This window comes from Dermacentor andersoni, chromosome 3, assembly GCF_023375885.2.
Source record: "Dermacentor andersoni chromosome 3, qqDerAnde1_hic_scaffold, whole genome shotgun sequence".
NCBI classification, from domain to species: Eukaryota; Metazoa; Arthropoda; class Arachnida; order Ixodida; family Ixodidae; genus Dermacentor; species Dermacentor andersoni.
In genome coordinates, this window is record NC_092816.1 from 72,658,893 (window position 1) to 72,674,802 (window position 15,910).

At 47.3% G+C, this 15,910-nt stretch overlaps 1 protein-coding gene across 1 annotated transcript in view; it reads right to left on the reverse strand.

Moving 5' to 3' along the window:
• Nos (Nitric oxide synthase) overlaps window positions 1-15,910 on the reverse strand; it is a 452,800-nt gene that overhangs the window by 29,498 nt on the left and 407,392 nt on the right. The window contains exons 16-19 of the mRNA XM_072287201.1: window positions 9,887-10,061; window positions 9,160-9,301; window positions 8,234-8,318; window positions 1,515-1,711 (exon numbers count right to left, since the gene is read on the reverse strand). Coding sequence (XP_072143302.1) covers window positions 1,515-1,711; window positions 8,234-8,318; window positions 9,160-9,301; window positions 9,887-10,061 — 599 coding nt within the window. The remainder of the gene's footprint in view (window positions 1-1,514; window positions 1,712-8,233; window positions 8,319-9,159; window positions 9,302-9,886; window positions 10,062-15,910) is intronic.

Genomic DNA, 15,910 nt, shown 5'->3' on the forward strand with positions numbered 1-15,910 from the left:
AAGGAATTTCGATGAGACGCGTAAGGTAGAGATCCATTATAAATAATTACAAAAAAATATCTTCCAACCCTCCTTATCAGAACTGAGCTGTAATCTTTATGGAAAGAATGATTTGTTGTTTCTTGTAAAAGTGTACCATGGATTACTCGAGAAACAATTTGAGCGCACGCATATACAGATGCAGCATGCAATGGCCTAGATTATGAAACAAGTGCAAGACATGCATAAAAGTCGATAAAAAAGTTGCTTTGGAACGAAACGGCCAGAGTTGAGAATGGACAGGCAAGAGCAGGACAAAAGATTAAGGATAGCGAGCTACGTTATGACAGACGTTGGAAGAGAAGGGATAGAGGGGCAGTATAACTGTAATTCTAAAGTTTCGCATCCCATTCTGCTTCGCTGACTTGACCGCACTGGCTAAAATTTCGACCTCACATGAAGGAGTAGACGGAAGGAACATGACGGCGCTTATGTAGCAAGTCCTGTTAAATCTACAGCTTGATTGCGTAGAGCTGCATTCAGATAACCTCATCCGGTCAGTTGTGAGAAAACATTCCCAATGGCTGTCTAGATAACACCATCTTTTAAGTTGTGCAGACCAAAATTCCAACGAGCTTACGTGCAAACCTCACTTATTTTATTTTGCCGATGGCCCTTGCACCGCATTGTAAATCGCAATACTCGTGATCAGCATCGCAAAGGCCCGTGTCAATCATTTTTTGTCCTGCACCAATCTCGCCGCTCACATAATCACGCACTTTCCTTGTGATTACAACCGCTAGTCCTACGCCGCTCCCACCCTTTGGCATTCAGTCTTTCATACGTTCGCTTATTCGTTCTACACATTTTATGCCCGAGCAATGTCTTCGTAGCCCTTTCAGTCACCGTCGCTGCATATAAAGCGCAACCTAATTTTTCTTGTTCCAGACAGTGGCGGCAAAGAAACAAAAAAGAAAAAAAAGAAAAAGAAAAGAAAAAGAAAGACGTGTGAGCGCAGCATGGAATGCACGTGGTACCGCCTCTTGACGAAAACCCGTGCCTCATATCGCCTTGTGCTGCACAGAATAAGGACAAAAACTACAGTCTCGGGAGAAACACGGCCGCTTACCAAGTGAAGCTCGACGTGGTTCCCTTCATTCACGCTCCTAATATGCACATCATATTATATGACAGTCACCAGTGCTAAATAATTACTTGAGTGCCTGTATCAGCGAACTTCCTTTTTCTTTTTCCGAAGCAGAAAAGATTAGTGACATCTCTATAACCAGAATATGACACCTTTTTAGACACAAGTGGAATCTTAGAAGGCTTTTAAACCGCCGAGCTATCGCTTGAATTAAGCAATCATTCATCAAATATTTCTGTGGTTTTTCTTTTAAATACAGCGGGCTTCTATGGAACTATGTAACTATAAAAAGTTTACCATATAGTCAGTCGTAACTCGTTGCTGAAGTGGGTACTATAGGTAATGACCACAAAAGAGAAAAAAAAAAGAAATACAGGAGTACGCATACCCGTGATTGGATTCTGGACGATGTCCCGGTACTGGACCCTGAAGACAGCGTCCGGATCTGCCGATCCAGGCGCGAGGCGCTCCACGATGCCGTTGACGATGTCGTCCCGGTTGACAGCGTAGATGCCAATGTGGTCGCCCGGCGCGTATTTCAGCTCGCTGTCGCCGCTTGCCTCGAGAACCACCATGATGGTCTTCCTGGAAGGTGCGAGAAGCGGAGGAGGCGAGAGGACGTGTGGGGGGGAAAACACATATTAAGCGGGGAGGTGCGAATATAGTGCACATTTTTTAATAGGAATAGGATGTCATTTTGCCATTCGAATCTTATTAAGCTCGAGAATTCTCCCGTCGAAGTCGACATATATAGGTTATACCGTTCGAATACTGCAAGATGATGAAATGAAAGGGAACACGCTCAATCACGTGACTGCGTAGCCCGAGGAACCGCATATGGGCTTTTTGGAAAGTTTCGCGGTTGAATAAAAATTTATCCCAGTACTAGAGAAGGAGGAGGGGGGGGGGAAGGTTTCGAGCCTTTTCAACGAGAACCCTGCGCTCTACAGCAAATACACACTCTAGCATAACAGGGATAGCAAGCTAATTAACTGTACAATGCAGCAAATGAAGGAAAAGCTACGATTACTGACAATTAAAGTGGTTAGCCAAGCTGCATACTTGGAATGCTGTTTCAGATGTTAACAACAAAAGGATGATTAAAAAAGGAATACGTATGCATACCACGCAATCGCGGAGGTCCTGTATACGATGCAAACGGAGTCTACAGTATATCAAGCACAATCGAGGAAGTATATAGTTGAATAGGCAAACCATACGCTACAGCAAATACGGAGTAACAAGCAAAGAAGTTCTGGGGAACCTGACAAGTTACGTTTCCCGTCACCCAGGCTCGTGCCAAGGTGAACGCAACCAATCGTATTGCCTTAGGACGGCACGACAATTAATTAAGATCTAGGTGCGTTCTTTTACCCTCGTTGTAGACGAGTGATTAGAGCAAGAGACCGTCCTGCACTAATATTGGTGCGCTCCTAATAATGTTCCCTAACCCAACTTCTATGTCGTCACCGCCTGCACTCTCATTTGTTACTCTTATTTTCTTCGTTCACGCGTTATTACGCACTCGGTAGCAGCAAAAAGGAAGGCAGTGCTTACGCTGGCGACTATCCTAGTCAATGGCTAAATGAATTTCCAGACGGTGCATTATGTCCTGCAGCAGCAGACGACAGGGTATAATTAGGAGGCTTTATGTGTTTTCACCGCCTTTAATTATGCGATTAGATTGCGAAATTTCAGAAAGCCGCCGACAGCAGCCATGCGGTGGCGCAACGCCAGAAGACGGCCTGTGGTGTCTTAATCCCACTCACGACGGCGTGCGCTCATGAACCGGCTAAACATGTCTAGAAATCGGGTACTCAGGCTTTTGTCGTGTTGCGCTAAACGCTTATCGCACGTCGCCCGGCTGGCCAATCGAGGAAGAGTGACAGCCAACGTGTTTGATGCGGCGATACAACACAACTTTGTGCCTGAGTGATTATTTTTACACTGAGTGCATGCGAAAAAAAGTTAGCAAGAGAGAGAGAGAGAGAGAGAGAGAACACTTATTATATTTTCATAAAATGACCGCCATTAAGGGAACACACGAACTTGTCGGGAGAGCCTTACAGTGTCGCATTCGTCCTGCACTAATGTTACATGAATTGAGCATCATGACACATGAGGCCCAGACCTTCATCTGAAATTGTGCAACGACGACGGAGTGCCTACGCAGTAATTCGCAGTATCTGGTTGCTTTTGACGGTACGAAAACGCCCGAAAAAAAACAAAAGAAGAAGGAAAACAAAAGCAAAAGAAGGTCGAAATACCGTCGGAAATGGCCCTCGCCACTAACTGTCGCAAACATCGCGAATGGTCAAATGCATACGTAGGGCTCCCAGAGGACGCTTCAGAGTATGTCATTTGCTCAACGTGTCTAAGGGTCATGCGAGGCCGAGAAAAATCATACGCAACACATTTTCTTCGTTCGGCCTTCGTCGGTTTGTGTGTCTGCGTGCGTGTGTGTGCTTATCAAGTTACTATTCATAGGTGGGCTCCGTTTCTTTCTCTCACGAACTAATCCGCGCATAAAGGTGCTCCGTTTATTAGCATAAGCACGCCGTCTTTCACCGCTCTGCCCTCCTTGCTCCGAAGCGTGTACACAATGAATTTGCTAGAGACATATCGCAATAAAGAGTTGTAATCTGCAAAAAATAACAAAAAAAGCATGATTAAGCAAAGTTCATAACGAGCTGAGACCCAAGAGCCAAACAGACTGTACATTCCGTAAGAGCAAATTTCCTCGTCTTCGCACGGACGTGGCTCATTTTCGGCGCCCATGCGATAAGCGATCCCCATTCGGGGATTGAAGATGGCTTTTAAAGCCGACGCGCCGAGCGACGACCTCCTTGTAGAGCGAGTGAACGGGCGCAAATAACGTGTTCCCAGCGACGAGACAGACAGAGGGGCGTGGGGGGGGGGGGGGGGGTTGCATTTGGCCGTCATGGGCTTTCACTGCGCGAAAGGTACACACATCGGCGGTCTCTATAGGCGGTGCCATCGCATATCGTTCGGCGAACGACCTTGGTCCCCATTGGGCAGACGTGAAAGTAGACGAGCCGCAGAGCGCCTCAATTTGCGCAGAACTCGGCGGACTCCACATATGCGCCCGACGAAATCGCAGAGTCATTCTCGGGGGGCTATACACGGACGGCGATATGGCCCAGCGGCAACCAGAAATAGGAGCGAACGGAATGAGAGCTTTGAGTGCTACGGGAAAAAAAAATAATAATAAAAAAGTGAATTACGGTTGCACTAAAGGTAGAGAATAAACAAAAAAGGAGAAGAAAACTTGATATCTCCCAAGCTCTATTAGAAGAACCTATAAAGGTGCGAGGAGCTCTTCCTGGTTCACTATAGCGTGACCCTCCTCCCTGCTGCCCGTGGGATTGCCACCCGTGTATAATAGAGGGGACAATTAATGGCCTCTGTGAGCGGTGTTTTTGTGCAGTGTACGTCGAGTCGTCACTACCTGCTGAGAGCAGCAGCAGGCGTTGAATGTTTAATTCACTTCAGAACATCTTAAAAGGGAGAAGCGTTGAAACACCGATCTTCCTCTCTCCCCACACACTATATATATATATATATATATATATATATATATATATATATATATATATATATATATATACATATATATATATAGTGTGCAGGGGGGCGGGGAGGTGTGAGATATATATTTGCGACAGGAGAATCTGTGGGGCGCAATGGCAAGGTTTAAAATATAACTGACTTACAGTCAATTCAACGAAGACGAACGTTGTTTGTTTCAGAAATCCCCTAAAGGCAACAGTTAATATGGTACCACTTTTCTTTTCTCACTCGCATAACAAACATTCACGTAATCGTTTTCCAACAGGGTATGTTGATTCGATAAAATGCCTCGGATTATTTATTGATAATGACCTTACCTGGCCCAGCCATAATGCATGCATATGTATAGACTCAGGAGTACTGCTTGTTTATTATTTGATATAAGATATTTTCTTCCGATGTCAGTTAACACAACGGCCATGCAATTCCTCGCGTACAGTGCCTTTATATAGGTGCGGTATGGCCATGTTTGCATTTTCTTATGTTCGTTGGCAGCGCAGAATCGATGCTGTTTTGAAGCGTATTCTGAAGAACATCGCTTACAGTTCTCCTGTGGTGGACAGTGCAGATCCGTTTCCGTCATTTTGCTTGCGTTCCTTCAATTCACTGCTTGCGCGAGCTGTTGTATGCCGTTACTTTTGGAACTTAGATTTCAGGCATGTGGCGATATAACTCAAAGCTACTCCAAACTTTTCTATTCCAATTCCGGAAATCAGCCCTACATGATTGGTCAAAAAATTTTAGGGCCAGCCCCACTTCTCTTGTCTCGCACGAGACGTCACGAAAAGTGCGAAAACACCCCATCTGATGTGATCTGTGCGCACTGATTATGTGTGATTAGGCCGAATGAAAGAAAAATAATTATTGCTCATTTGACGCCTCTTTCGTCATAACACGCTGCCATTGATCAAACGTTTTCGAGCTGCGCCCATTTCGCCTGCCTGTCACGCGACCTCACAAAACAGGGAAAACTCATCAGCGTCTAAGTGACACGTACGCGTTAACGGCGCATTAATATGCCGAACAAAACTGATTTTATTCCCCCGTATAGCCGGAAACTGCCCCGTTCCGAAAGGAAAAGAAGGTGGTAGCCCGCCGATTGCTCTGCCACTAGCTACTGGGAGTGGCCGCGGAGCTTGGATTTATTTTCGTGTAATAAACGGCTTTTCGTGGCAGTATAACGTTATCGAGCCCTTTCGGCAAGTATGCGGCAACACTTCGCCAACTCTTCTTTGCTGAGCATCCGTTTCAGCGGCACTCAACCTTCCGTTGCCCGCCGCCGCGATTTTCGACCAGCCACCGCAAGCTAAGCAAGGGGAAGCGGATCAATCGCAGACGCCGGCACCACCCTCTTAATCCGGTTATCTACTTTCACTGTGCTGGCCCGGCCCCATCGAAACCCTCTCAACGTGAGCGTGCTCCTCTCCTCTCGTCAGCCAATTTGATAAGGAAATCTTCTCGATGAAGGCAACGCTATTCGCTTTGAAAGCAAAAAAAAAAAAAGTGACCTCTTGTAGATGAGGAACGCGTTTGATTGGGCTTCTCAAACAACGCTGCGGGACACCGCCCGATGCTTGCGTCGGCGGTTACGTAAATTTGACGTCAGAAGATTGGAACAAAAAACAGATTGCAATAGTTTTACGTTATAGGGTCCATGCCTACACCGCGCCTCGATCACTCGGAAAACTTCCTCGTTTTATTGGGGCCCCGCTGCGCTACAAGATATGGCAAAGCTGGAAGGTCTTTCTTTGTTCCGCAATGTGTCAATGAACTCCCAGACGATGTATACACTCAGTGCGACTTCAAAGCGCACCCTACAGGATATGTTAAATCATCTTTGACTCGTGCAATGCTGTCTTATGGGTTGTTGTCAACTGTTACCTGATTTCTCCGTTATATTATCACGTAGTTTTCTTTCTCTGTCTCGTTCACCCGGTAGTGACGAGTGATTTCAATCCTGCTCAATGTCTCTTACAATTTTCCGTTGCCAATGTTGTGAAGTCCTGCCACGCAAGCCTCTCTGTGGCTTTGGCAGACCCGATATTTCAATGTACGAGCTCAAGATAGCCATAAATTAAATTATTATTATTAATATTATTATTAATATTATTATTATTACACGTGTTTATAAACGTTAGGTGCACTTGCAGATTATTTCGTTTTCTACGCCTTTCAAGTGCTGTTTACGTCAGTGGTTGTCTGAGCGTTGTTTCCTTCACGGCACAGTCAAGCCGTTCACTCCGCTGGCAGTCCATATACATTTTCCGGGATGCTTTCTGAGAACTATCTCGAATTTGATATCTCGAATTTGAAATTGTGATTGAACTTTTAAATTAAATTATGGAGTTTTACGTGCCAAAACCACTTTCCGATTATGAGGCACGCCATAGTGGAGGACTCCGGAAATTTCGACCACCTGGGGTTCTTTAACGTGCACCTAAATTTAAGTACACGGGTGTGTTCGCATTTCGCTCACATCGAAATGCGGCCGCCGTGGCCGGGATTCGAGCCCGCGACCTCGTGCTCAGCAGCCCAACACCATAGCCACTGAGCAACCACGGCGGGTTAATTAGTGAATTTTTGTTATATAGTCGATTATGAATACATTTCGATTTTCTCAATCGAGTAATGTCCGCTGCTTCGAGTAATCCAGCTCAATCACGAAAATCACGTTATCCGTCACAGTCGACTTTTAAAAATTCTGCTTCATAAAAAAATCATCGACGATTAAGATACTTCCTAACGTTAACTTAGAGCGCAGCTCTATACGTGCTTTCATTTCGCGATATATTGAGGCAAAGTATTTAAGAGAGACATGTAGCAGAGTCAGCGATCGTCGAAAATCTGATTTGCGGGTAAAGCGCGTCGATTTTTACAAATGACTAGTCGGAGGCTGCAGTGTAATCACTGGTGTCGGGTGGCTTCCACAAAGTACTACACAATTGGCGCCACGCGTACAATCAGATTACAAAACAATAGCAAGCCATGACAATCAAAACAAGCGCGAGTGAGAGCCGACGCGAGCAGACGATAGTACGAAACGAGCGGTCGGGCGGGTCCGCATGACACCAGTTTCTCGCACGCACGTCACTAAAAGAGCGGCTCTCATTGGTTTCCGCCGTTCGCGGCTCGCGTCTTTCATCTCCCGCTACGCGTTCGCTCTTTCACCTTTCGCTGAGCTCGTTCGCTCGGTTACGCCGCCGACGCTGCCGACTCCGACGCTAGCCGCAGGAACGGGCGCCTAAGAGCTTCGGTCTAAAAAAAAAAAGAAGAAAGACACCTCGTACGCTCTAGGATTATTTTCATTTGATGTTATTCATTTCATATCATCATCCCGCTGAGTCGCCGACTCGTCAATATTGCGGCTTCGTTCGAAGCAAAGCCGAAACGGTAAGGATAATGGAAAACGAAAAGAATTGTTGCGTAATACGGGCCCAGTTTCATTAAATCTAAAAAAAAGATAACCAACATCTATGGAGCAAATGTCGCGGATAAAAGGCGCATGTTTAAACTCACTTGTCGTCTTCCTTGTCCCACTGCAGAACTTTCCTGGACACCAGCCTGCTCGCGACGACTTTTCGACTGGAACCCTTTGACAGACCTGCGGCGATCGAGCGGCGTACAATTCAGAATCGTACACAACAAGAATGCAAAACAAGACGCGTTCTATTTGCCGGTAGCTGACACGGTGCGTAGTGGGCGGAGCCAGCGCCTCGGCGAAGCATGCCGCTATACGGAGTTTCAGAATGCCAATGGTTAGTCTCGCATCCCGGAGACAAGAGTTCCCTGTTTTTCCCTCTGATCTACCGTTGCCGTATTCATCTCGCGCAAATAGCACGCAGCAACGGCAAGCTTCCTCGAGGCATTTACGCTCGTGTGCATAACATTTCCTACTGACTGAAACTGATTGGCTAGGCTTGAACGGTGCTCGACTGAATCGATACGGGGCGCATCTCGTCAAATATGGACCCCACCAAGAACGTCGCGATGAAATTAAAGAAGCCGCACGGAGGATTCACATAACCGCCGCGGTCCGCATATTATTCGGGCCCGACGAAATGTTGTAATTTGATGAAGAGGAAGCAGTGAATGCTGAACTCAATCACTATTTTTGGTGTCTTTACATTCCCTGGCGTTTCCTCTTTTTCTCTCTTGCGAGTCAATTGAGCCGGTCAATTTGGCAACCACTTTGGGAGATAGCCGTGGCATAGTGTCGAAACGTTTCCCGCCCTATATATATATACTGCATGCAAAAGGGCAAAAAGGGAGTCAGGCACTCGGTGATGCTCCTATAAGTTGATTCCGCTTATGAAGAAATCCGAATAGATCTTGTTAGACGTTATATAGCGTATAAGTAGCGCATGCAAACGTTACAAGAACTTTCTTTGTATTAAACAACACGAAGGAAGGCAAGAAAAAAACACAGATTATATGACACTCACCGAAGCCCAGGGGCGGGTTCTTGTCGGCGGCCTTCTGGAAAAGGCGCACCTTGTCCGGCGACCAGGCGATGTTCTCCTCCATCGAGGGTGTCATCTCAATGGGCCCGATGTCGTCGCCCACGCAGAACACATCGCACGCTTGCTGCGAGCACAAGTGCATCGTGCGCCTGTAAGCTCGAAGAACTTTACTGCCAAATACCGCTGGCACTGTGCCCAGAACGAGCCGGGACTATGCGAGAATGACAATAGCTTTAACGGCAGCGATGGTGAAGTATTAGTTCACGAGCCATGCAGGTTTTTAATATTTGACACACGAAGCAATGCTTATCTTTGCAGTCGAGGTTATTGTGTCACCCTTGTTTAGGGACTAACATTACGTCTCCTCGAGGTGTCGCAAACTCGGCTCACTGTCAATAAATGTGCCATGCGTAAACTGTAGCGACAGCGGAAAACACGACACGACTCGAGTGTAGGCGGGATGTGATACGAAAAGCTTCAACCACGATTACTGACTCGTCGAACAACGTAAGCACCTTTTTTCCCCAACATTGTCACTTCTACGCGTCGCCGCAGTGAACACCGCACCTGAACTAAAATTCTCCCGACTATTCGAAAGAAAGTCGCGGCGCAAGCGTTTTTCGGGTGTGTGCGACGACTACGGAGAAAGATGCACGTTTCGACGCTATACGAACAGTGGAAAAGTTTATGAACGGCAGCAGCAGCATACCTCGAAGACAGTCTTGGCCCACACTCGGAAGGATTGTTCCTGCCCGCGCAGCTCGTCTCCGGTGGCCAACTTGCAGATGCGCTCCCCGCCCAGGTCTCCCAGGATCTTGTCCACGTACTTGCCGTACGCGCAGAAGTTGGGGTACGCGCTGGAGCCCAGTCCGAACACGGCAAACCTGCAAAGCGCGGGTCCGCGTTATTGCAACTTCAGTGGAACAGGCACTCGAGCTTCACGTACGCAGCGAAGTTTCGAAGCAGCCCGTTAAGCACGCGAAGACTAATCGAAAGTGGTTATCGGGTGGTTGCATAATTACGGAGTTAATTGCGAGTCTTCATTTAGAAACGACACTCTGACGGAAACGGCTCGTTGAATGGGCGGTGGCTTTGTCATCTACAAAAGGTCGCAACATATTGCGAGAACGTGCGCTTTCCTTCGTAGCGCTGTTCGGCTGCAAGCATAAATAGAGGTCGAAAAGAAAGCGATGAAATTCATAGTCCGTATTGCATGCTTAACTATGTCTGGCTGCGTGCACGTTGTGGTAGCCACTCGTCGCTTCGCGTTGTACGAAATTTGGGGCACGGAGAGCACAGAATGATCGAACGCAGGAAGGTCATAACCCATAGGTCTGGAATGCCGAGACTGTTTCGAGCCACTTCGTAGGAAAAAAAAAGGAATGAATAAGCAACAACATCGATTACGTATATGCCACCTCCGGCGCAGGAAGCAGAAGTTTTGGGGCAGAAAAGAGCTTCGAAGTATGCAAATATTAGGTAAATAGGTGCGTCTTCGCTTTTGAGAAATCAGGCAGGATGTACCTTCGCGATAGGCGTTGCGTGTGAAATGACAATTTACTGTTTCTCTAGGTATCCCTGGCATTGCGACAGAACGCGAGAAGGAGGGCTAGCCACTGAACTGAGTTGTATAGACTTTGTTCCCCACCATTATGGACAAGGAGCTTGCACAATCGCTCAAGGTGGCGCTCCTGTGTGCTCACTTCCAGCTCGAGGAAAAAGGGATTGCAGAAGGCCCGCCATCTACTTTCTCGGTAAAGGACCCCTTATTTATTAAATCGAACAGATTACCATCCGAAGAAAGCAAACCGACTATCCCTCCAGCATGCACCTGCTTGGCGAATCGTGACGTAACTTCCTATTTGCTCCATCTATTCTCTTTCTATTTCGCGCGCTCTCTCTCTTTTCTTTTGCTCTTTCCAGAACGTAATTACTGGCTGCTGCATAATCTACACCATTCGCCAGGGAACAGTCGGCGAGCCTTCCACGATCTTGCACGCTAAGAGGCGCAGCAAGAGTGAAGCCCAAAATGAAAGAAAGACGTGCTTCCAGTGTCCCAACTTGGAAGCGCCGCTTCCAGGTTCGCCCCGGTCATTCGCTATGCTAATCTACTGAGATTAAGTTGTTAGCGTCGCGCTAAGATTGGCAAAAATACGAAGTCAAGAATGGCACCGTGAACTGCTGCTCTGCCTAGGTAGTCCCGAGCTTGGTAAGGAGCAGGCTCGTAATGAAAGCGCACACACACACAAAAAAAAAAATGAGGAGAAAAGGAAAACAGGAAGGCACGTGAGACTTAATAGCTGTACCGCTTCGCCTGAAAAAACCAGCGAAGCAGCACGTGATGTTGAAACAGTTTCCTTCGTATACAAAATCATTTGTTTTGTTTCGCAATTACGAGGAAAAAAAAAACGGGGATCGCCGCGTGCGGAACGCGAAACAAAATTTACGGCCAATGAGCAGCGATTTACAATCCCCTTTAATAGAGTCGAGTCTGATTTCCTTCGGGTTGAATGACAAGAAACCCACGAAATTTACGCTTACTTGGGCGCTTGCAGAAGGAACAAGAAAGAATAAAGAATAAACACTTTCTCTCTCGCTAATAGAGGTACGACCAAGTGATTGAGAAAGTGGACGAAAAGACGAGAAGGAAAGTTGAAGCTGGGCGCGAAGTGAGTTAAGAGATGTGGCTTCGTCAGGGTATCGCGTCAGTCGATAAAATTATTCGCAAAATGTTTACGTTTCCTAACTTTCCGGCTGATAGTGTCTGAGAGCTCCAAGAGCCGGTGATGTACTCTACGAAACGCATAAATCGTCTGCTCTTGGGGCATATATCAAATGCAAGCGACGTTAACGTTTCACAAACCATAACTGACAATTCAACATCAGAAACGTCAAACGCCCTCTATCGCAGACGACGGTTCAGAACAGAGTTCTGCGCACTCACTGCGCGTTGCGGAACATGCGAGTGACCGATAACGCCAGAACTCTACACACTGAAACATTTATCTGCTAAACAAAATGAAAACCGCAAACAATCAAACGAAGGCCTGTAGCTTTAAGGTTCAAACGTAAACAGCATCGTCTCTATTCTCTTGAGCGCTCGCGTCAGCGCTCGCTTGAGACGACGAAGCTCACGGCAGATCAATTGCGCGATACGGCGTCTCGCTTTTAAAGCGAGACGCCTATAAATGTGCACTCGTAATGTCCCGCTCAACTTAAAGCTGCAGCTATTGTCAGAGTCCCCGGTGCGAGGTCCTCCCTCTCTCTCTTAAAGGCGGCGAGGTTTAAAAGCCAAGACAGAAGAAGAAGCTATAGCTCCCGAAAGTTCACTCTCCGTATAACCGAACAATTCCGTACTCCACGTCGCGAATACAGTGCACCACGGTAAAAAGCTGGAACGGGTGTCGGCCAATCGCGGCCCACTTGTAGATGTGGTGCCTCAGTCGCCACCGTTCCGCCCCCGTTCGCTGGACAACCGCCATTATACCGACGATGAAACAGTCGAAACTGATCGTTGCGCGCAAACACATTTTGTCTAAGTTGTCTACAGAAAAAGGGGATGACATACACAGGGGAGGGCGCCGAAAAAGAAGCGAACAGTGACTGAATAATAATAGGACGGTGCACATAACGGTAATGGTTGTTTCCTACATTTACAGAACATAAGGAAATATATAGTTTGTAAAGCTCAAATGCAAACTTCCAATGTTAACATCAAGCGGTAGGAAGTAGAGAGCGGTTAAATTGTGCACCTAAACAAAGATGCTTACTCAGACTCAGAGACACAAAAGCCTCCAGTGAAAAAAGAAGAAAACGCTGAAAGATGCATTTATGAGTGTGTGTTGGTGGCTTTCTTTTTTTGCGTTCAGTTCATGCTTCATTATTCTTCCCTACCGCAAATTAGATCGAGTAATGTTGTTGGTTCAACTTATCAGCTCTCAAAATTTCCTGACGGCGACAAACGACGGCCGATTGTTGCAGTGCACGTTGCGAATGAAGACGCCGAACGTGGCGGCATGAATCCGTGATCCTGAATGTGTGACGTTGGCCGACTCAGGACCTGAGAGAGAGAGAGAGCAAATGTTAAATGAAAGGTAGGGAGGTTAACCAGGACTGAGCCCGGTTGGCTACCCCACACTGGGGAAAGGGAAACGGGGACGGAAAGATTAAAGAAAGAAGAGAAAGTCCACCGGGGATATCGTTCAGTCACTCAGTCCGGATCACAGACGCTGACTCAACCCTGTATCTTTCAAATATCGCAGCAGCGCTTTTGTGGCCTTTTGTAGCTGCGATATGCGAGGCCATGGTCCCAAGATCTTGTTCAAGGTGAACGGTTTTCTATCTAACTGGTTGAGAGCTGTGCAGAGTTCTTGTCTTTCATTTTCAAATGATGGGCAGTAGCACAGTAGATGGTCTATAGTTTCTTCGACACCGCAGGCATTGCACTCGGCGCTATCAGCCATTCCAATTAAAAACGTATATGCATTCGTAAATGCGACGCCCAAGCGTAAGCGGCACAGCATTGTTTCCTCATTACGCGGAAGCCCTGGTAACAGCCGCAGTTGCATAGATGGATCGAGGGAATGCAATCGATGTTGAGTGAAATCAGGTGTGTGCCACTTCTCCAATGTCATACGGTGCGCTAGCTTGCCTAAGTGTTGGGCTGCGTCAGTCCGCGATAAAGGTATAGAAACAAGGGTTGCTCCTTCATGTGCTTTCTTAGCAGCTTCGTCAGCGACGTCGTTGCCGGAGATACCGCAATGGCCAGGCAGCCACTGAAACACGACGTCGTGTCCTTTCGCTATGATACCATGGTGCATTTCTCGTATCTCCGACACTAGTTGTTCACAGGACCCGCGACGAAGAGATGACAGAAGACATTGTAAGGCCGCCTTTGAATCACAGAATATTGCCCACCGATTAGCCGGTTGGTTGTTAATATAATCTACGGCACCTCGGAGGGCAACAAGCTCCGAACCGGTCGATGTTGTCAAGTGAGAAATCTTGTATCGGATGCTTAGTGATCATGATGGTATAACCACTGCCCCGGTGGAGCTGGTCTGGGTGGAAGAGCCATCCGTATATATGTGGACGCGGTCAAAGTAGAAAGTGTGCAAACAATCCAGAGCTGCTTGCTTCAAGGCCAAGGTAGGCAGGTCGGTCTTCTTTCTTATCCCTGGAACCGTAAGACGCACTTGAGGTTGTTTTAAACACCACAAAGCTGAGGTTGAACGTGCTGATGGTGTGAAGCCCGATGGTAGGGAGGCACGATGCTTGCTGACCTCGTTGGAGAAGGATGCCTGTGGTCTTCGTTCTGGCAGACAGGCAAGAAAGCTTGATTCAATCCGTGAAATATGACGAACATGGGCCCTAAGAGAGTCGGTGCTGATGTAAGTCGTGATCGGATGGTCTTGAGCCATTATAATGGTTCCTGCTGTTGAGGTGCTCCGCGGAAGGCCTAGGCAAACACGTAGTGCCTGTGCTTGCACGCTCTGAAGTTCTCGAAGATTTGACTTGCATGTTTTAGCAAGCACTGGAGAACTATAGCGTAGAAATCCGATAAAGAGTGCTCGATATAACTGTAGCATGGAGCCCACTGACGATCCCCATGTTTTGCCGGCGATGAACTTGAAGATGTGAACAATAGATGTGAGCCTCTTCTTCAAGTGGGCAACCTGAGGGCTCCACGAGAGGTCCCGGTCAACAATGACACCCAAAAACCGATGATTTTTCTTGTAGCAGATAGGCTGGCCATTGATGTACACTGGATAACTAGACATCGCTTTTCGCGTAAAAGCGACTAACGCACATTTTTCTGTTGAGATGGTAAGCCCTTGTGTCCGAAGATAGTCAGATGCCTGTGTTGCTGCTTGCTGTAGCCTTGCGCGAACCTGCAGGCGAGTGACCGCTGATGTCCAGATGCAGATGTCGTCGGCGTATATTGAAACACTCACTGTTTCCGGTAGGGATTCAGCCAGCCCAAGAAGCGCGAGGTTGAAAAGAACAGGGCTTAGAACACCGCCTTGGGGAACGCCTCGGCATGTGTAGTGGTCGGTAGTCGGACCATCTTCCGTACGCACGAACAAGGACCTTTGTGTCAAGTAGTTTTTGATCCATCGATATACTCGCCCTCCTAGTTCAACTGTCAGAAGTGCGTCTAGAATGGTTTGATGGGAAACATTGTCGTAGGCGCCTTTCACGTCAAGAAAGAGTGCTGCTGATAATCGCTTCCGAGATTTTTGTTGTTCTACAGATGATACCAGATCGATGACACTATCAATCGATGAACGGCCTCGTCGAAATCCCGCCATTGAGTCAGGGTAAATTTTGTTGTGTTCAAGGTACCATTCGAGACGCATGAGGATCATACGTTCCATGAGTTTCCCGACGCAGCTGGCAAGTGCTATCGGCCGATACGATGCCAGTTCGAGCGGTGACTTTCCAGTTTTTAGTAGCGGTACCAGGCGGCTTCGTTTCCATTCCTGTGGGACGACACCATCTCGCCATGAGCTGTTAAAAAGGCTGAGGAGTTCTCTTCGTGCTTCTTGACCTAGGTGGCGCAAAGCACTATATGTTATCCCATCGGGCCCTGGTGAAGATGAACACCTACAGAGCGCCATAGCAGCTTCTAACTCTTCCATAGAGAATGGAACGTCCATACTTGTATCTCGTGGACCGGGGATGTCACCTAAAGTCATGTCAAAGACTAAATTTGTGCCGCCGGCGACTTTCG